Source organism: Chelonoidis abingdonii, chromosome 4 (genome assembly GCF_003597395.2).
Source record: "Chelonoidis abingdonii isolate Lonesome George chromosome 4, CheloAbing_2.0, whole genome shotgun sequence".
Classification (NCBI taxonomy): domain Eukaryota; kingdom Metazoa; phylum Chordata; order Testudines; family Testudinidae; genus Chelonoidis; species Chelonoidis abingdonii.
The window spans coordinates 1571576-1592474 of NC_133772.1; the positions used below are offsets into that span (position 1 = coordinate 1571576).

General features: G+C 60.6%; 3 protein-coding genes across 3 annotated transcripts; 1 reads left to right on the forward strand and 2 right to left on the reverse strand.

The window, feature by feature from the left end:
* Window positions 1-308: 308 nt before the first annotated feature.
* On the forward strand, window positions 309-1660 carry LOC116840187 (sesquipedalian-1-like). Its single transcript, XM_032806631.2, has 2 exons — window positions 309-641; window positions 823-1660. The coding sequence occupies exon 2, from the start codon at window positions 835-837 to the stop codon at window positions 1426-1428; it is 594 nt and encodes a 197-aa protein (XP_032662522.1). The 5' UTR covers window positions 309-641; window positions 823-834; the 3' UTR covers window positions 1429-1660.
* Window positions 1661-3630: 1970 nt separating this feature from the next.
* LOC116840190 (TBC1 domain family member 10B) lies at window positions 3631-10837 on the reverse strand. The gene is made up of 6 exons (XM_075064746.1): window positions 10728-10837; window positions 10412-10526; window positions 9360-9425; window positions 8839-9028; window positions 7520-7674; window positions 3631-6802 (listed from the first exon to the last, which is right to left on the reverse strand). Exons 2-6 carry the CDS (start codon window positions 10427-10429, stop codon window positions 6098-6100), a joined length of 1134 nt encoding a protein of 377 aa, XP_074920847.1. The 5' UTR covers window positions 10430-10526; window positions 10728-10837; the 3' UTR covers window positions 3631-6097.
* A 96-nt stretch (window positions 10838-10933) lies between these two features.
* LOC142046708 (uncharacterized) lies at window positions 10934-16163 on the reverse strand. Its single transcript, XM_075064745.1, has 4 exons — window positions 15529-16163; window positions 14718-15467; window positions 11809-11941; window positions 10934-11034 (listed from the first exon to the last, which is right to left on the reverse strand). Exons 1-3 carry the CDS (start codon window positions 15852-15854, stop codon window positions 11809-11811), a joined length of 1209 nt encoding a protein of 402 aa, XP_074920846.1. The 5' UTR covers window positions 15855-16163; the 3' UTR covers window positions 10934-11034.
* Window positions 16164-20899: the final 4736 nt, after the last annotated feature.

A 20899-nucleotide genomic window follows, 5' to 3' on the forward strand; every position in this document is an offset into this window, starting at 1 on the left:
TCTGCCCAGCAGGGGGGAGCCTCGGAGCGCGCGGACCGGGCGGCGAGCAGCGCCGGGCCCCTCGCCAGCCAGGGAGGGAACCGGCGGGGCCCCCAGATCCCGCAGCTCGGACTGTGGGACCCGCTCGTACTGCCCCGGCCAGTCCGACCTGCCCCCGCCGGGAAGGGGCCCCCAGCCTTGGGCTGAGGATGTGGCGGGACCCCTTGTGTTTAACCAGGGCGGGTCTTCGTTGGGGGGACGCCCCCAGATTCCGCCGGGACCTGGATCTCTTTAGGGCCCAGGGGAACGCCCCACTGGGCAACTGCCCTAAAGTCAGTTCCTTGTTCCGGCTGCTCTGTTCCCCTGCCGAGCAAGGTGCCCCGGGCGGGGGTAAGAAGGGCGCCCAGCGGGGCTGTACCCCAGAAGAGCCACTGGTGCGCCCCCTCCCCCAGCAGAGACAGGGGCGGGGGCTCGTAGCTGGGTTGGGGGATAATTGAGATCAAACAGCTGAACCGTGGAAGTGACCCCTGCTCTGCCCCAGAGAGAGAAGGGGAAGGGAAAGCTGGGGACCCCCACACCCCAACTTGGGGCAGCAGCTTTCCGGGACGAAGGCGGATCCGGGATCCGGCTGATCACAGACAGAGGAGAGCAGGAGAAGGCAGGTAAAGGCCCCCCCCCCCCCCCAGGGCTGGGTTGCGGCTGGCACCCTCCGGAGGGGAGAGGCCCCGTGCGCTATTCCCTGCTCTCCTGAGCCAGCCAGTCCCTGCCCTGGGGCTGGACCGGGGCTGCTGCCCCCTAATGGGGAAAGGCCCCGCGCCCCATTCCCTATCTCCCCCTTCCCAGGTCCCCGTCCACATGAAGTTGCATGAAACCAGCGTCCTGGGCTACTCCCGCATGGGGGCGCCCCCCGACCGGCGGGGGCGGCTGTACAAGAAGAGCGAACGCAGCAGCAGCTACCAGCGGCGCTGGTGCGAGTTACGGGGGAACCTGCTCTTTTACTGGGAGCGGCAGGGGGAGCGCGAGCCGCTGGGGCTGATCCTGCTGGAGGGCTGCACGGTGGAGCTACAGGAATCCGCCACGGAGCCTTTCACCTTTGAGATCTCCTATTCCCACGGGTCGCTGGGCCACCGGGCTTACAAGATGGCTGCTGAAGACCAGGCCTCCATGGAGGGCTGGGTGCGGGCTCTGAGCACGGCCAGCTTCAACTACCTGCGGGCCCTGCTGAGAGATCTGGAGGGCCAGTACCGGGCTGGCGGGGCCCTCAGGGCGACACCACTGGAAGAGAGGGCTGTGGTGCGCAGCCCATTGGTGGCAGCACTGGGATTGCCAGACTTTGAAGGGCTTCACCGCCAGTTTGGGGAGGAGATTATGAAGCTGAGGGTGAGGTGGAGGGAGGGGAGAGCAGGAGGGGACCAGACAGCGCAGGGGGACCTGATTGATTTCGAGTAGGAGTGGGGAAAGGAGGCAAGCTGGGGGGCAGGATGGGTAGGGAATCCCCATTCATTGCCATCGAATACAGGAGAAACTATGGGGAACCCAGGGACAGGCGAGCAAGGGGCTGCAGGTCAGGATTAAGGGGCACCAGCCTTGGTGGTCTGGGGTGACTGGGAAATGGGGACAAAATATTTGTCAAATATTAACACTGTGAAGATGCCTTTACAATAATAAAATTCTTCTATCTGGGCCCTGGTACCAGCCACGTGAATTCACCATTTGGTCACATCCCGGACAGCAGCAGGGGGTGCTGTGGGGAGGGGGCGGGGTGCTGGCTGTGGGGGGAGCTCCTGGCTACTCCAGCCCTGCCCTCTCCCGGGGGGGGGGGTGCTGTGGGGAGCAGGAGCACTGACTGCCAGGGGAGCGCCCCCTAGCACTGGGGTCAGCTCTTAGGTCTGAGAACGTCCCCGTTCGTTTCAGCCAATCCCCACCCGCACTGAAGGAAGATCTCACGCCATGGAGACCAGCAGAGAAGGTGAGGCTCCGTCAAGGCCCACGTAGCCCGTACCCGCCTGGGGCAGGATCGTCCCCACCTGTCCCTCCAGACTAGCTCTGACCTCCTCCAACGGTGCTGGAACCATTTCTGTTCCAAGCCCCCACCCTTGGGGAGAGGACCCAGTCCCCCACTGTCCTCTCCAAACCTACACAAGCACAGAGCTTCGGGGCATTGTCCTCCCACAATTCACAGCCTGGCCCCTTGCGGCCACTGCTCATCCACCCGGTCAAGATCTGTAACCTGCCAGACCTTGCTCCCCACCCACAGAACCCAGGAGTCCTGGTTCCCAGCCCCACTTCCTCCCACAGCTGGGGACGCTCGCTAACCTCTTACAGTGACCCTTAAGCATCTGAGACTTGACAACTCAGCAACCCTCATGCCGTGACCCAGAACGACCCCAGCATCAGGACCCAATGACCCTCTGATGAAGTGGGGGGTTTTCTTAATGGGTCTGTTTCCCTCACGTGCTGCACAATTAACCAGATGGTGGGACAAGGGCATCCGCAGAGACCCCTGGAGAACCAGGTGTGAGGGCCCCTCGCTGCCTGGGCCCAGCCAACAGACAACTTGTTTCCTGGCAACTGATGAGCCTGACCTGGGCAGGAAGCCAGCCAGTTCTGCCCAGTTGGAGATATGCAGCTGGCGGCCCTGGGCTCTGGGTCTGACCAAGATGGACTTTGCTGAGACGTCCTGCTCTCTGTGCTAACAATGAACGTTTCTCCGCTGGTCCAGAGGCCTAACAAACCCTTCTGGGGTACCCCCCGGTCTGGGAGTCACTGCTGACTGCAGAAGTGCATAGCCCCTTTGGGGGGTGCACAAGGCTTCCCCAGGTGTCCTACTGAGGTGGACTCACTGCGTGGAACGGGTGCTGAAGGATTCGAGGTCGGCCCAAGGAAGCGTACCCTAGTGTGTGTGCGCCCTGGAGAGGGCCCCAATTCACAGCTATTCAACTAGCACCAGCCTGTTCCCCCGTGACACCCTCAAAAGACTTTCAAGGAACCAAGACCCACAGTCCAAGGACTCTCAGAGAACTATGAACCTCAAAGACCCCCAACCCAACGACCCTTAAAGAGCCATGATCCCCAATCAGCCAATGATTCTCAGAGATCTAAAACCCAAAGGCCTTCAAAGAACCACAACCCCCAACAAGTGAATGATTCTCAAAGACCTACAATCCAGTGACCCTCAGAGAGCCAGACTGACAACCCAATGACTCAAAACACCCATGACCCCCAAGGAGCCAATGATTCTGAATTGACCCTCAAAGAACCAGTGACCCTCAGAGACCAAGAACACAATGACCTTCAAAGAACCATCATGACCCACCAACCCAGCCTTCAAAGAGCCCGACCCCCAACCCAATGACCCTGAAAGAGCCCAATGACCATCAAAGACCTAGAATCCACTGACCCTCAAAGAACTGTGACCCCCAAGCCAATGACCTTCAAAGAGCCATGAACCCCAATCAGCCAATGATTCTGAAATGACCCAAGAGCCAATGATTCTCAAAGATCCATCACCCACAACCCAAAGACTCTCAGAGCACTATACCCCCCAATCCAGTGACACCCCCTCAAGAGCCCACAATTCTGAGAGCTACAACCCAAACAATCCTCAAAGAGCCACGCCCCCCAACCATGACACCCAAATAGCACTGCGTCTTCCAAGTTTGCAATTTTTTTTTGTTAACCTTTTTAAACAAAGCGACAAAATAAAATCTCAGAGAATGAGGCACGAACAACAGAAATGGGCGAGGTGGGGGGAATGGAGAAGGAAGGAAAAAGAGGAGAGATGTAAAATGTAAACATCCGGTTTTCTGCCCTTCCTGCCCAGGATGGAGGTGGCATAAAAAGAGAGTCTAGAGATTAGAGCCGGGGGGGATGGGGGGGTGCTGTATCTCTGTATTCCAGTGTCTGTCCCATTAAATAAGACCTCATGGCCAAACCCAAAATGTCTGTATACATAATTACAATACCGAGACATATATATAATATATGTGTATAGAGAGACACGTATATACACAGGGTGGGAGGGAGAAAAGGGGGTGCTTGTTGGGTGGCAGATGGGAGTAACATTGGCTGTGGGGGGCAGTTAGCGACATGGTTTGTGAGACAGGTGAATTGTGGGAATGAGGTTTGGCTGGAGGCAAAGAGCAGTAACGTGGTCTCTTGCTCCAAGGAGCAACTCTACAAGGTTAAGTTAAAGCCATGTCTTGCAAAGAGGGGAAACTGAGGCAAAGGGGGAAGTGACTTTGTTGAAGTCACATGGGCAGGGAGTGACAGAGCTGGGGATAGAACCCAGGAGTCCTGATTCTCAGCCCACCCCCACACTCTAACCCAGGGATAGAACCCAGGAGTTCTGGTGCTGTTTGCTAGATTTACACAAGACAGTGGGGGTTGGGGGAATTCCCATTGGGTCAGCCCCACCCCTCTTCCAGCCAGCGTGAAAGTGTTAGCCTCCCATCTGAGACCCCTGCTCTCCCTCCATGGGGCCAGTGGGTGTCCTCTAGTGGTCGCACAGCGTACCACAGTCAGAGAGAGAGAGAAAATTCCAGGTACTGTAAGCGTGTTTGTTCATGCTTTTTAAGGGGGGGGGGGGGGTCTGGGGAGACTGGAGTGTGTTGATGGTTGGGGTAAATCACAAATAAGCCAGGGAAGGGGAGGCAGGGAATTGACCAGACAAAAGAGATAACCAAGAGAGTATCCTGGGGGGCAGGAGGATATTGTCTAGGAGCCAATTTAATATCCCCCCAGGGCAAATTAGGGGGGGCTATGTGGTGCTAGTTGGATACAGTTGCTCCTGAAAAAGTCCCATAGCATCAGCCACTGGGGACTCGATAAAATTTATCATGGCTCTTACGTGAAATAAACTTTATTGATACCCATGTCTGCAAACACTGGGACATCGATAAAGCTCATCCCAGCTCTCACATGGAATAGGATATTCTGTCTGCAAACACTGGAGTGTCAGTGAAGCTCATCCCTGCCCTGACATGGAATCCATGCTCTGGCTGCGAACATTGGGGTGTCAAAGTTCATCCCCCACTCTTACAGGGAAGAAACTTTATTGACACCTTGTCAGCAAAGTGGGCCAGCAATAAAGTTCACCGTCTTTCCCAGAAGGCCCCAAAGGAGACCATAACAGTGGGCCGCCAGGGTACCACACAAGTAACGAAGCCCCAGGTGGGGCCAAGGAATGAACTTTATTGAAAGCCCAGCACTGGCACATGAGAACAGTCCAGTCTGTCCAACACTGGGCTAGCAATAAAGTTTACTCCTTGCCACAAAAATCCTGTGCTGGGAGATGGAAGAACTTTCCTGTTCTCTTGTCTGCAAGCACTGGACTATCGATAAAAGTTCCTCACCTGGCACGTGACTTTACTGACACTTTCTTGAGAGGCGGATGAGCTTTACTGATGCCCTGTGGGGGAACACCGGGCTACAGATAAATAAAAGAATGTGGTGTTGGGACAGGGTGGAACGTATGCCCTGTCCGCACACACTGGGCTGTCAATAAAGTTCATCCGTCTTGCCACCGAAAGTCAAAGCAGAAGAACTTTATCGACACCTGTGTCCATCAAGAAGGACTGCGTTTGGGGGTGACCAGCACAAAGAGGAGCGCTCCTGCTAGCAGGGGGGCAAGAGGGTGGCTCTTCAACCCAACCTGTCTGGAGGAGGGGGCGGGGGAGTGCAGGGCTGGAGTGGTTCAACAGTGTGAAGGGGATTCTCCTCTATACAGTAAACAGGCTGGACAGTTATTAATACAATGATATTCTGGTTAAGACTTGAGGGGACCACGCCCCACACCCCTGGAAAGGCGCCTGGGGGGAGGGGTGGGCCTGTTCGGGCCACCGACGGGAGGGGAGGACACAGAAAGGGTGGGGGGAGCACAGTAGTCGTTTGGCTTTCAAAGTCGTTAAGCAGGTCCCCTCCTGGCAGGAGGAAGATCGTGGGGCACCCCCTGGAGGCTAGCTCAGAGCTCAACACTCTCTTGTCTTTTAGATTCCACCTTCCTCCCAGGCGGCGACCCCACCCCATCTGAGTCTCCTCACCCCTTGGTCCTTGGCTGAATCTGTGGTGGGTTGGAGGCAGCAGCCCCCCACCCCCCGCTGTCCCACCCCCACTCAGCTCAGAAGTAAGTGTCCTGCAGCACAGAGCCTGCTGGGGGATCCCCGTCCTGCCCCCCGTCCTCAGCACGGGGCGGGGCTTTGGCCTCCTTCCGGCGCATGGAGACCTTCCTCTCTTTCTTCTGCTTGGCCTCCTCCTTGGCACGCTCCTTCTGCTGCTTCCGCTCCAGCTTCTCCTTCTCCTTCTTCTCCTGCTTCTCCCGCTCCTTCTGCAGCCGCTCCCGCTCCTTCTCCTGCTTCTCCCGCTCCTTCTGCAGCCGCTCCCGCTCCTTCTCCTGCTTCTCCCGCTCCTTCTCCTTCTTCTTTGCTCCCCCCTTCTTGGGCCCCCCCAGCGGTGTGTTGTTCCCCGTGGGGGAGGGCAGAGCAGGGTGGAGCCCTTCCGACACCACCTGGCCTGGGGCAACAGCTGGAGTGGGGGCAGAGGAGACGGCCAGGCTGCCCATGGGGTGGGCAGGGGAGAAGTTGCCCCCCGCGCTCACCCCGCTGCTGCCACGGGCCGCCCGCTGTTTGAAGGCGGTGAGGCTGAGCAGGCTGGCGCTGGAGGTCAGCGGGGGGTTCATGCGGTGACACTCTTCATGGATGGCGCGGGAGCCGTGGAGGCGGCGAGAGGGTTTATACTGCAGCTCCCCGCGAGTCTCGCGCCACTTTTTGAGCTGCGTGGCGTTCTCACGCTCAATCAGCGCTTCCGTCACAGGCAGGTTCATCACCTGTGGGCAGGAGGCGCAGGTCAGACACCTGGCGGCACAGTGCCCTCTGGAGAACTAGCTTGGGGTCTGCACCGACCCAGAGCGCCCCCTACTGGGTAATCCGCCCCATCCCTTGCAGCACAGCACCCCCTAGTGCAGGGGTGGGCAAACTACGGCCCACGGGCCAGATCCAGCCCAACAGCCGTTTTAAGCTGGCTCTGCAAGCTCCCGCTGGGAAGCGGGGTCTGGGGCTTGCCCAGCTCTGGCACTCAAGCCAGGGCGCTGGGTCAGGGACCACACCATGCAGCTCCTGAAAGCCATGGCATGACCCTGCTCCAGCTCCTATGCGCTCCAATGGCCCCCTCTGGCACTCCAATGGGAGCTGCAGGGGCAGTGCCTGCAGATGGGGCAGCGTGCAGAGCCACCTGGCCGCGCCTCCATCTAGGAGCCCACCCCTGCCCTAGTGCCACATTGGCGCCAGCACCAACTGCCAGGGGAGAGCCCGTACTCACTCTCTGAAGCACAGCGCCCTTGGGGGTCAGGGCCAGCCTTGACTACCAGGAGAGAGTGCCTCCTGCTGAGTCCCTGCCCCACTCCCTGCAGCACAGCACGCCCTAGTGCCGCATTGGGGCCAGCTCTGACTGCTCCGGGACAGCGCCCCCTGGTGAGACATGGTGGTCTCCCTTCCGCATCCTGAACCAGCCAGGCCCTTACTCAATGCCGCCGGGCGGGGCTCACCTCCAGGATGAGGAAGTCCTCTTGCATGCTCTGAGCTGGCAGGTTGCGCAGCTTCTCCATGGTTTCGTACATGCCCTGGCAGCTGCGCAGCTTGTCCACCGAGCCCAGAGTGTTCCGGAGAAGGACCAGGCCCACCCGGAAAACAATCTTCACCCCTGGGGTGGGGAAAGGGTAGAGAGACTCATGTGAGTCATGGGGATTCAGGGACCTGGTGCTAGGTGTCAGCCATGCACACACAGGGAGGAGAGAGGAGGTGGGGTCAGTTGGATGGGTGGTTGAGTTGGATGTAGAGTGACCAGATAGCAAGTGTTACGGGGGTGGGGGATAATAGGTGCCTATGTAAGACAAAGCCCCAAATATGGGGACTGTCCCTATAAAATCAGGACATCTGGTCACTCTAGTTGGATGGGACATCTGGGTTGATGGATTGGGTTGCACTGGATAGGAAGACTGGTTTGGGTTGGATTGGCTTGAGCTGGATGGGATGGTTGAGTTGATGGAAGATGAGTTACCAGCTTGGGTTGATGCAGTGAGCTGGGTTGGACGCATGGTTGACATGGGTTGGGTCGATCAGATGGATGGTTGGTTTGGAGAGACTGAGTTGGGTTGGATTGGCTTGTATGGACTGGTTGAGGGATGGCTGGTTGATTTAGACTGGGTTGAATGGTTGGTTGGATGGTTGGTTGGGTGGGATGGCTGGGTTAGATGGATTGATGGTGATTGGCTGGTTGGGTTGGATGGGGAATGGGTTGGATTGGTCAGATGTATGGATGAGGGATGGGTTGGATGGTCATATGGATGGACAGAGGATTGGATGGGACAGTTGGATGGATAGGAAATGGGTTGGCTGGTCAGAAGGATGGATGGATGGTTGGGTTGGTCGGATGGATGGCTAGCTAGTTAGGATGGGACGACAGACGGATGGTTGGTACGGTTGGACTGGTCAAGAACATGGATGGTTGGCTGGGATGGCAGATCAGTTGGCCTGATCAGATAGGTGGGATGGCTGGATGGATGCAGGATGGGTTGGTCACATGGATGGATGGTACGACTGGTCAGGTGGAGGGACGGTTGGCTTGGGTTGGTCAGATGCACAGATGGGACAGCCGGATGGACGGGGAGTGGGTTGGGTTGGGTTGGTCAGACGGATGGATGGAGCGAGGGTGGGTTGGGATGGGACGATGGACTGAGTTGGAGGGTTGGGTTGGGTTGGGTTGGTTTGATTGGCTGGGTTGGACTGAATTGGGCTGATGGATTGCGCTGGGCAGTGACACTCATACAGAGGCTGGATGGCCGTACAGCACAGGGGGACATCTCACCCTCGCAGAAGAACATATCCCAGACGCGCAGTACAGAAGCCCAGGGCAGGGTGCGGGAGAAGATGCACATGAACCACTCCGTCATGTAGAGGATGGGGTCAATCTTGTATTTCTTCAAGTGCCGATAAGCCATGGGGGATGCCCGGCGCAGCAGGGCAAAGAAGATCTCTCCATCCAGCTGGATGGCTTCCTGTCGGGGGGAGGGGAACACATCAGCCCCTGCTCTGGCTCTGCCATCCCCCGCCAGCCCCACCTGCTGCCCCAGCCCCAAACACCCTCTCTTGTCCCTCCATCCCCCAACACTCCCCCTTCACTGCTCACCCCCACAAGGCTCCCTATTTCCTGCCATCAACCCCCATCCTTCCCCGTATACTCCTACCTGTCCCCATCCCACAACACCAACACCCCCCCCTTCCACCAACGATCACTCGGCAGAATCCCCCTCCCAGAGAGGGGAAGACAGACCCCAGCCCTGAGACTGCCCTGCCCTGCCCTGCCCCACCAGCGGGGGTGCTACTCACCAGCCCTGCGCTGTAGTAGCCTGGCAGGTACTTCTCACAGATCTGCACCAGGCACCAGAAGGCTTGCTGTGGGGACGGAGAGAAGGGGGAGACATCAGACCGACAGACAGAAACCAAGAGACACAACCAACACCAGAGCGAGGATCCAGCCCCAGGGCGTAGCTGCACTACGTGGACAGACGAGGTTTCTCCCCTCTATGTGGTTAATCCAGCTCCTTCTGTCGACCAGGCCTCATCTACCCTGGGGCTTACGTCGACCTCACTGCGGTGCTCAGAGCGAGATTTTCCCAGCCCGGGGTGACCCAGCTAGGTCACTCGAAGTTTGAGGTGTAAACCAGGTCTCAGACACCCCCCAGAGAGGAGACCCAGACACGCACCGAGGACATGTCTACACACACACGTGTGTGATCCTAACCCACATTAGCGAACTCGGCTGGAGACAGCAGCTGCAGCGTCGCTGGTATTTTAACCCCGGTTAGCTCCTGGGGGTTAACACACACACTGAGGTTTTTGCAGTGCAGACACGCCCTGAGAGTCCCAGCCAGAGGCACACAACGCAGGAATGGAGGGAGAAGGGGGAAAACCCCCGACATGTGTAACAGGGGAACAAAGATGCACGCGACGGACAGACTGACCAGACTGGGATGGACAGAGTGACAGACAACGCTTCGGGCTGGAGAGCGAGAGAGGAAGAAACGGGAGCCGGAAAACAGACACAAAACACAATCATGCAAAAGAGACATGGACAGACAGACAAAATGCACAGACGCTATGTGAGATGGGAGGGGTATTGCCCAGAGAAGGGGACAGAACCCTGGAATCCTGGCTCCCAGCCCCCCCGCTCTAACCACTAGACCCTACTCCCCTCCCAGAGCCAGGGAGAGAACCCAGAAGTCCTGGCTCCCAGCCCCAATCCAAGAAGTGCCCAGAGGTAAAACCAGCCAGACATGTAAGAAGCAAGAGGGAATCAGGGGAGGCGCGACGCTGGGGCTTTCCCAAAAGGAGTGGGGGCTCTCACTCAGCCACAGGGGGCGCTAGCAGGCTGCTCTTACCTCAGCGGGCATGTGCATCAGCAGGACAGCAGCCACGGGGGCCTGGGCCTGGCAGTACCCCTCGTCGGGCCGGTAAATGGTGTAAGCTTTTAGGATGCGGTATAAGTCCTGCTGCCTGTGGGCAGGAAAGGGATGGGGATCAGACACACAGAGAGGCCTTGCCCTCTAGGGGGCGCCAGCTCCAGCCCCAGGGGAACCAGGGATGAGCGATGGGACACGGGGCCTGTCCTCTCTAGGGGGCGCTGGCTCCAGCCCCAGGGAGGGGACTGGCTGGCTAGGTTCTGGCCCAATGGGGGCTCCCCCCCGGTCAATGCACCCGGGGCCTCCCTGGCGCAAAACATCTCATGGAAGGGGAACTGCCAGTGCAGATCCTTTTCATCACATCGGCCAGCCCACTTGGGGTCCCCAGGCTGGCGCTCGGCAGCCCTAGGAGTCACGGGCAGGGGGTGAGACTTCGCCCCTGGCTGCCCGTCCCCTCCTCTCCCTGCCCGCCCCAACCACCACCGGAGGGAGCCCACGCACCTCAAATTTTGCCGGGCTTCGATCCAGGCGTTCCTTGCGACGAGAGCAGGCTGCCAGGCTTTGGGCCCGGAGAGAGAGGGGATCCCTTCCCGACAGCGCAGCTTCACACGCGGAAAACAAGAGCCGCCATTAGTCGCGCCGCAACAGCGCCTCCAGCTGGCGAGGCCAGGCCAGGAGCTCCCCTAGCCCACCACAAGCGCCCCCTGCTGGCAGGCCAGGCCAGGAGCTCCTCCCCCACAGAGCCCCCTGCTGTGGTGAAGGCCAGGCAGGAGCTCCCCCCCCACAAGCGCCCACATGCTGGGGTGAGGCCAGGCCAGGAGCTCCCCCCACAGACAGCGCCCCTGCTGGGCGAGGCCTAGGCCCAGGAAGCTCTCCCCCACAGCAGCGCCCTGCTGGGCGACGGCCAGGCCAGGAGCGCCCCCATCGACCCACTAGCGGCAACACTGCGCCCTCCCAACAGTGACCCCTGCTGGGGCACAGACGGGAAGCTCCCCAACAGCCTGGCTCCAACAGATTATGCGCCCCCTGCTGGGAACAGCTGGGCTTGAAGCAAGCTGGGAGCTCCCCCTCAACGCCTAGACCAGCAGCTGCCTCCCACAGCACTTTCCACTTGCTGGGCAAGGCCAGCCAGGCGCTCCCCCAAAGCGCTCCTGTGGGCACAGCCCGGCTGGAGCAGGCCAGGAGCTCCCCCACAGCACAGCGCTGCCGCCTCCCAACAGCACCCCCTGCTGGGCCACAGCCGGGGCTGGAGGCAGCCAGGAGCTCCCCAGCCCCACAGCCACAGCAGCTGCCCCTCCCCACAGCGCCCCCCTGCTGGGATGCGAGGCGTGGGCTGAAGCAGCCGGCGAGCTCCACCCCACAGTGCCCCTTACTACTCACCTTCTGGAATCGCATCGCGAGAAGCCATTTATCCGCAGTGAAAAAACATATCGAGGCACATGTGATGCTCCGCCGCTGCCATGTTTTATAGATATATGCGCACGCGTCCACCGGGATGGATGCTCGTCCCTGCAGGGTGGGGCAGGAGATCAAGAGACAGGGAGCGGCGGCACATCACCCCCATCGCAGCCAGCATTGCAAGGGGGGGCCTCGTCATAGCGGCCGAGCTTCCCCCACAGCATGATGCCCTGGGGGGAGGACGAGGCGTGCGGGCACTGGAGAGCTTCCCACACTCAGACGGAGGGCAAACGGGAGGGGACTAGGGCGGACCAGGAAGCAGATGACCCCCGTGGGGCAACACTCAGCTCCCAGCCTGCAACAGGACGGGGCCACTATCAAGCATGCTAGAATGTTTGTAATTAATAACCAAGAACTGGCGTCCTCTACCCCCCAGCCCTCCCGGTGCCCTACACTCCTGACCCGCAGCCCCTGCTAGCCAGCCCTGCCCCCCACCAGCTCTGCCGGTGCACCCTCACTCCCCAACACAGCCCCTGCAGCCCAGCCCTGCCCCCGCAGCTCTGGCCCGGTGCCCTCACTCCCCTTTTCCCGACCCGCAGACCACCCTGCTAGCCCAGTCCGCCCCACCTGCGTCGCGGTGCCCTCACTTCCCGACCCACAGCCCCTGCTAGCCATGCCCTGCCTCCCCCCCAGCTCTGCCGGTGCCCCTCAACTCCCCCCCCCGACCGGACCCCCCCCCTACCCCAGTCCCGGCCCCCCCCCCCAGCTCTGCTGGTGCCCCTCCCTGCCGACCCGCAGCATATTCTAGCCCAGTCCTGGGCTCCCCTGCCCCCTGCTCTGCCGGTGCCCCTCACTCCTGACCCGCAGCCCCTGCCAGCCCAGTCCTGGGCTCCCCTGCCCCCTGCTCTGCCCGTGCCCCTCACTCCTGACCCGCAGCCCCTGCCAGCCCAGTCCTGGTCTCCCCTGCCCCACCAAAGCTCCATCCCAGGGATGTGATGGGTGGGTTTGACCGGGAAGTGAAATGAACAAGGTCCCGAGTGGAACAGACCAGCCCGATTTCCATTCCCCCGGGGGAGGAAGGAGGAAACACTTTGGGGCTGAAACGATTCTGCGTTTCGTTGAGCCAAGAAGGCTCTGCACCAGCCCCGCAGCAGCAACCACCTCCCAGCACCAGCCCCCGAGCTCTCAGTTCCCACTTCCCGAGCAGTCTCTCTGCCTGTTCCGCTGCTGTCCCCTCCCGAGCCCAGATCCAGCCCCAGGCTGGGGAACCGGCTGGCTCAGGGCAGGGGGCCGGGATGCGGAGCCCCCTGGATCAGGGAAGCCGTCCCAAGCTGATGCGCTGTCATGTGATGAGTCTGCTGAGTCTCAGCCAGTGCGTCCCCGGCCTCTCCATTCCCACCCCCCATGGGCGATGACCAGGCCCCCCAGCAGCCTCAGCAGCCAGGCCCAGGGCAGAACGGCCCATGGAGCTGGCCCTGGGCTATGGGGGGGAGGGGGGGGGGGGCAGACTGAGCTCCCACTCCACAGGCCCAGGGAGTGGATGGGCGGGGGGAGGGCGGAGAAACAGGAAGAGCAGGGAAGGGAAACAGGAAGTGGTGGCTTGGGCCTGCCTCATTGAGAAACTCAGGAAGGGAAGCGGGGGCGTTCGCACGAGCATGTGGGGAGATGCCCCTTCTACACCATTGCCCCCCACTGCAGAGCTGTGGCTGGAGAGTCTGTCTCCTGCACGGATCAGCCTCTCCCCACGCCCCAGCCATCCCAGGGCCCAGCCTCTGCCCCCCCGGGCCCAGCCTCTGCCTCCCGCACCCCAGCCATCCCAGGGCCCAGCCTCTGCCCCCCCATGGATCGTCCCAGTCTCCCCCCTCCCAAGCATTAGCCCCTCCCCACCTAAGCCCCATACACACACCCATGTGTCCCCCCACATCCATACCTGGGCCCAAAATCCTCACCTTCCCCCAGCCCCGCTCAGTCCCTCCCCAGGCGCCGCTCCCCACCCCCTCATCCCGGTCTCCCCTCCGCTCCCATCCCTGCCTGGATCAGGCCCTCGGCCCAGCCAATCTGGTCTTGCCTTCTCCCCTCCCCTCGGCCTCCAGATCACCTTCTGGGCCCAGCTTCCAACACCCTGGTTCCTCCACTCAGTCATCCCTCCCCAGCCCCCAGGGACTCAGTGCAGCGCGGGCAGGCCCTGAGCCCCGGGGATGGGCAGGAGCCCAGCCAGCGTGGAAAGACACCTGCTCCAGTCAAGCCACCCACGTGCTGAGCGGGCCAGGTCTCGCCCCCAACTCTGGCCAGGGCTAGTTTGTGGGGAGCGAAGGGAGGCAGGACCGGGGTGCAGAGCGGGGCCGGGTGCGGGAGTGAGCTCAAGTTCCCGACGCAGTGGGGATTCACCCCCGAAAGCTCCTGCTCCAATGCTGCTGCCAGTCTATAAGGTGCCAAGTTCCCTAGGAGTTTTGTTTCGGCCTGGGAGGGGGATGGAGGAGCAGAGCCTCCCAGGGATGGAAAACGGGCCTAAGCGGGTTGCAGGCATGGCTCCAACACGGGGCTGGGCAGGGAGGCTGCGGCAGGCACAGGAGAGGGACGGGCGGGGAGAGCCAGAAAGATCCCTGCTCCAGGCACTCCCTGGCCACAGCTCTCGGCCTCTCTGCTGAGGCTGCCAGGCTGGGCCCTGCACGGATCTGGGCTGAGACCCAACACACTCACTGCCTGCTGGGGCCTGTGAATGCGGGTCAGCGGGGAATGGGAACAGATGGGAGCTGGTGCCCCCTAGAGGGGAAAGGCCCTGGGGCCCATTTCCCACCCCCGTGAGCCAGCCAGTCCCCGGCCCTGGCACCAGCGCCCCCTAGAGAAGGAAGTGCAAACGTGACGGGGGGGTGGCTCGGGTACTCACAGCATCCCCGAGTGCTGGTTGCCCCCCAAGAAGCCATATTTGTCTGTTCTGCGGTAGGCCAAGCCATTGATCTCCGAGTCCGAGCCCAGGGAGCTGACGTCGTCTGAAAACCCGGGGCCACTCAGGGACTCCAAGGTGCCTGACATGAGGCTGACCGAATCCAGGTAACTCAGGGTGTCTGGAGCCGGCGGGGGCCTGGGAGGTGGGATTCCAGGGCCCAGGCTGGACTGTGACCCCATGTCCTGGGAGGCAGTGGACTCCAGGTCTGCAGGCCCCTCTGTCGCAGTGGGAGAGCTCCTCTCCGGCACCACCAGGCTGGGCGCCGCCACCACCACGGACGGCGAGGGGAAGGGCGCCGGGAGGAGCTTCACCGGGGTGCGCGGGGCTGCAGTTTCCATGGTGGGAGACGGCGTCGGAGAGGCCACCACCACGGTGACTATTTCCATGGGACCCGTTGCCACATCGACCCCTGCCATCTGCATCATTTCCATGGAAACCATCCCTGTGGCAGCCGCCATGGTGGCTACGGGTGCCTTTACCACAGGAGACGCCACTGAATTGGCGTTATTGCCTGTTGGCCCCGGACACACCACCCCGCTGCTCGTCGCCGCTGCCATGCTGCCCGACGATGCCGTCGCGTTGCCTAGAGACGCCGCCACGTGGCCTGTAGCTGTCGGAGATGCCACCAGGTTGCTTGGAGATGCCGCCATAGTGTTGGTTGCCGCCACAGTGACCAGTGACACCATCCCGCTGCCCGTCGCCGGCGGAGATGGCGCCAGGCTCCCTGTCGCCGTGGGAGATGTCGTCCCGCTGCCCGTCGCCGGCAGCGATGTCGCCAGGCTCCCTGTCGCCGTGGGAGACGACGACGCCCCACTGCCCGTCGCCGGCGGAGATGTCGCCAGGCTCCCTGTCGCCGTGGGAGACGTCGTCCCGATGCCCGTCGCCGGCAGCGATGTCGCCAGGCTCCCTGTCCGCCGTGGGCAGACGACGACGCCCCACTGCCCGTCGCGGCGGAGATGTCGCCAGGCTCCCTGTCGCGTGGGAGAGTCGCCCGCTGCCCGTTGTCTCCCCAGGCCCGTCGCCGACGATGTCGCCAGGCCGCGGCGCGGAGACGCCGCCCCTGGCCGGGAGTGCCATCGCGGCGCCGTGGCGTCGTGCCTGCGGGTTGGTGTCGCCATGGCGCTCATCTTGGCGGTGTAGAGCGCCGAGCGGGGGCGTTGTACCGGGGTGGGGGCAACGGGGTGTCGCCAGCCCCCATCTCCATGGCCGACAGCAGGCTCCTCCCCCCCCCAGCCCTTGGGGGGCGGCCTACTGGCCCCCACCGAGGCCTAGGCTAGAGTGATGGGGGAGGGAGGCGGAGGCAGGAGCCTCGCTGAGTCTCTGCCTTGGCCTGAGCATCCAACAGCCAGAAGCCAGGGCGCCCCCCCCCGGCTGCGCGCGCAGCCCGGCAGTGCCACGTGGGAGGATGGCCAATCCCAGGCCGGAGGGCAACCGGGTCAGCCAATTAGAAGGGAGGAGGGGGAGGGTTGTGGGAGGCGGGTCCGATTGAGCGGGAGCGCTCGGGATCGGCCAATCGGGCAAGGGAAGGTCGGGGTTCCGGCCCAACGGGAGATGGGCAATCAAAGACGAAGGGAGGCGGAGCGAAGGGAGGGGCGTTGAAGGCGGGACCAATGAGAATGCGGCCAATCAGAGGCAGAAGGTATTGCTCCAGCACCAATCGGAAGGTGAGGTTAAAACCAATCAACACAGAGACAAGGAGGGTCGGGAACTGTAAGAGGAAGGGGCGAGTCTAACGCTACATTCAAACCAATCCCTAGGAGGACTAGCATCTTAGCTCAACATATTAAAGCAAACAGGAATCGCAGTCTTAACCAATCAGTGTCCGGGACACCTCCATCGTCGCCGGTCAGCCCAGTGCCTCTCTGTTGGCCAATAAAACATTGGAGCGGGAACGACCGGCAACTCTCGAGGCCAATCAGCGCGGACTTAGGGAGGGAGTTGGCAGTCCTCAACCACAAATGGACGACCATGAGCGGGCACTCAGAAACGCGGGCGCACTGCGCACAATGGGGAGGGCCGTTGGTGAACAGGTTGGGCGGTTGTTGGCAGATGTCTCACACAAATAGGAGAGGAAGGGATGCGGAAGTGGCGCCAATGGAAGAAGGCGGGAGGGAGCCAGGCAGCAGCACAAATGGGTAAGTGGGCTGGAGGTTGGCGAGTTGAAAAGGATTCTGGGAGTTTGGTCAAGTGGTGCTAACACCAGGGGAAGGGGAGCCAGGACTCCTGGGTTCTGTCCAGCTCTTGGAGGGGTAGTGGGGGCTGGAGAGCCCGATGCCGGGTTCGCTCCCTAGCTTGGGAGGGGCGAGGCCCAGGCTTTCCTGGCAGGTGCTGCCCAGGGGGGAAGGGAATCGGATTCACTTGACATGAAAATAGCAGAGTCCTGGGGGGGGGGGGTCACCCATGGGGGTGGCAGAAGGCGGGGCGGGGGAGTGCAGTAGCCCCTGGAAACATCCCAGCACCTTCTGGGGCTGGGGCGCAGGGTTGGCTCAGCAGGGCCTGCAGGAGCCCCTGGGGATGGGGCTACCCTGCGCTGGGGGGCGGGGACGCCCCCTCCTCCCACTGGACACTTCTCCCCTTTCTCTCCTTCACATGACCAAAGACCCTTAAAGCTCAGTGGTTTGAGCATTGGCCTGATAAACCCAGGGCTGAGTTCAATCCTTGAGGGGGCCATTTAGGGATTTAGTTGGGGTTGGTCCTGCTTTGAGCAGGGGGTGGGACTAGATACCTCCTGAGGTTCCCTACCAACCCTATGATTCTAAAGACCCCAGCTGCTTCCCATCCTGCCTTCACATGTGAGGGCTGGGAGCCAGGACTCCTGGGTTCTCTGACAGGGGAGTGGGGTGAAGTCTGGGGTGGGACTGATTGTGCTTCCCATTTATAACCCTAACACACGGTTGTCCCACCCCCTTCACCTACATGAATGTTCACTCTGGACCCTAAGGATGGCCACTGCATCATTTGGAGCCTGTTTGCAGAGTCCTTTAGCAGGGAGATTCAGCCTGCTCTGGGATTGGAGGTGGCACTCTGAATTGTGGGAGGGGCTTATTGCACAAGATTCCCCTCCCCATCAACTTCCCCTCAACCCATCCCACCTGGTTTATTCAGCTCGATCTCCCCCGTCCCCTGTACCAGCTCTTGGCACACAGGGGCAGGTGGTAGATCCCAGCGTGTGTTGGGTACAGGGCATGAGGCTGGCCCCTAACCAGGGATCGGTGTGCCATGGGGGTGGGGAGGGCTGCCCCAGAGCTGGGCAGAGTGGCGTGAAGGCTGCCAAGTTGTTGGTGGCTCGGACGAGACAGCTGGTGCTGCCCGTCTTGAGAAGGAAACTTTCTCCAGGACGCCCAGGAACTGGGAGGGGGACAGAGAGGGATATGGCACACACAGGACAGTCCCACACAATCCCTGCCCCAGGGCACAGACACACCCCACTAGACCATTCCCACCCAGAGGCGATCTGCCAAGTCTGTCCATCCCCTTCCCACAGCCCTCCATTTATCTCTCCCTCTCATGGAGATACAAAATAGAGGCCAAGCAGTGGGGTGGGATGGGGTCACCCCATAGTGGGGACCCTTATTGGAGTGACACACAAAAGAACAACAGAAGAGATTCAGAGTTCAGGAACAGGGCCCTTGGATCTTGTGGGGGGACTCATATAGGGGTGACACATGGAGGGTGGGGGAACTTATCCTTTCTGTGGGGACCACTATTGGGGAGACACATGGAGAGAGGAGGGAGGGTGCATGTGTGATGAGCTGGAGCAATAGCTGAATCTTATAGGGGACCCATAGAGGGGTGGCCCACACATGGGGAGTGGGGGCAGCAGAGAAGTCCCTCAGAGGGGAATGGGGGAATCTGAACCTTGTAGGGGGGCCCATATTGGGGTGCCACATATGGAGGCACAGACGTGGGAGGCCCATATGGGGGAGAGAAGGGGCAGGAGCATGAGATCTGGATCTTTTAGGGGGACCTCTATTGGGATGACACAAAGAGGAGCAGATGAGACAAGAGAGGGGGACTCATAAAGGCGTGACACAGGGAGCAGCAGATGGTGCAAAAGGGGGGGACCCATACTGGGGGTGATATTGGGGAGCAGGTGGGGCCCAATATTGGGGTGACACCTGGGGGCAGCAGAGGAGGTGAATGGGGTAGAAGCAGGTCAGGGAAGCTGGATCTACTGAGGCAGGCTCTATGTTGGGGCAATATAGGGGGTCGGGAGAGACCCTATGGGGGGGTCATGTGGGGCAGCCTGGGGATCAAGCAGACGAGGGATCCCACTAATCCTGTCTCCTTTCTCCAAGAAAGGAGCGGCCCGGCCAGGATCTATTTCAAGCCCTTGGCTCCTCCAAGCCAAACTTGAAGATGCTGCTATAGTTAGCGCTTGGCACGTCACCCCCCGGCACACCCCCGGGAGCGCTATATAACCCCAGGGGGATTGACAGGGCTCCCCAGTCTGCCCAGCTTCCCCCGCCAGCAGAGACCTCCCAACAGCTGCGCCCGCCCACTGAGAGGAGATGGTAAGTGAGACGGACGGACGGACCCCGGGGAATTGAACAGACACACATGCTGCGGCTTTGGGACCCGCGGACCTGCCTGTGGAAAGCTACAGTGTGGAGAGAAATTACCAGGGGATCAATCGAGACATCTGTCCCCACCCCCCACCTACCTACCTATCCCCATCCACCCCATCTATCTATCTATTTACCTATCTATCCCCTTACAGCTCATCTATCTATTCCTATCCACCCCGTCTATCCCCCCCACCCCTTCTATCTATCTACCCCCCTCCACCCCCTCTATCCATCTTATCTATCCATCCTCACATACACCCCTCTCTCTATTGCTCTAGCCCCATCCCCCCACTCCTCTCTCTCTAGATCCATACACTCCCTATCTAGCCATCCGTCTATCCCCCTCACCTTGAGCTACCCATCCATCCCCACCCCTGCTCCCTCCTGCACCTGTCCGTCTCCAGGTATCCCCCTTATATGGCTCAGGCATGTCCTACTCTCCTGCAGGTTTTGGGGTCACGTCTATCTGGGTCCCTTCCCCCACGATTTGTCCATGCCATCAGGATGCTTTGGGCATGGAGGTGGGAGAGACGGAGTCCGATGCATAGACAAATGGCACTTGGACCCCCAACCCCACTGGGTCTCTGTCCCCTTCCACCGCCCTCCCGTTGCTGAAACTGTGGGGTCATCTGGGTCCTGACACCCAACAGCCATGGTGGCCCCATCTGGGGGGAGGGGGCGCACAGACAAAAATTAATCCCTCATGTGTATGGGGGCGGGGGGCACAGCAGAATCTGTCCCTGGGGTATCTTCCAACCCTAGAGCTAAAATCTTGGGGAGCCCAAACCTCTCCCTCTAGCCCGGGAAAAAACACCCCATCTTTGATTTAGGGCCAGCTCCCCCAAGGGAAAAAACCTGGGATAGCCCTGTTCTCCGTTGGGGGACTGTTACCCCCTCACCAATAGACATCCCATCTCATAACTGCCTCTAGACACAGCTGAGGCCCCCCACTTGCATTACTTAACAGGTGTTTCCCCAGCACCCCCATTTCCCCCACTAACTCCCATGCACCCCAACTTCCCTCATGTGCCCCCACTAACTGCTGTATGTCCTATTTCCCCCACTAACTCCCATGCACCCCAATAACTCATTTACACCCCTATTTTCCCCACTAACTCCAATATATTCCCCAATAACTGCTGTGCACCCCAATTTCCCCACTAACACCCTGCACATCCCAGTAATTCTCATGCACCCACAATAACTCCCATACACCTCTCAGTGTCCCCCTGTGTACCACAATTCCACCCATATCTCCCCTGCACCTCCTTGTAGCCCCTCAAGATTGCACACTGCACCCCAATTCCCTCTCTAGCTCCCATGCACCCCAGTAACCCCCACTTCTCTAGGTTCACCACAAGAGCTCCCCAGTCCATCTCTTGGGCTCTCACCCGCTGATCACAGACAGGGAAGATGAGGGTGATATGGGGCACCAGACCTATGTCCAGGGCTCAGATCTGGAGGTGGTGGGGAGGGGGGCCTTGGGGGCTCATGGAATTAACCTTTGTCATGCCACAGCCTGTCTGCTTTTCTTCCCCTCCACCCCCCCCCCCC

What these genes read in the sequence shown, in the direction of transcription:
- LOC116840187 (XM_032806631.2), top strand. Translation starts at nt 835, where the DNA reads ATGAAGTTGCATGAAACCAGCGTCCTGGGCTACTCCCGCATGGGGGCG.
- LOC116840190 (XM_075064746.1), bottom strand. An exon ending in GCTACTACAGCGCAGGGCTG is followed by an intron (nt 9,029 to 9,359) that starts GTGAGTAGCACC and finishes TCCCCCCGACAG; the next exon opens with GAAGCCATCCAGCTGGATGG. An exon ending in GGATATGTTCTTCTGCGAGG is followed by an intron (nt 7,675 to 8,838) that starts GTGAGATGTCCC and finishes TCCCCACCCCAG; the next exon opens with GGGTGAAGATTGTTTTCCGG.
- LOC142046708 (XM_075064745.1), bottom strand. Translation starts at nt 15,854, where the DNA reads ATGGCACTCCCGGCCAGGGGCGGCGTCTCCGCGCCGCGGCCTGGCGAC. An exon ending in ATCGCTGCCGGCGACGGGCA is followed by an intron (nt 15,468 to 15,528) that starts GCGGGACGACAT and finishes GGCGACGGGCAG; the next exon opens with CGGGATGGTGTCACTGGTCA. An exon ending in AACCAGCACTCGGGGATGCT is followed by an intron (nt 11,942 to 14,717) that starts GTGAGTACCCGA and finishes CCCACCCTGCAG; the next exon opens with GGACGAGCATCCATCCCGGT.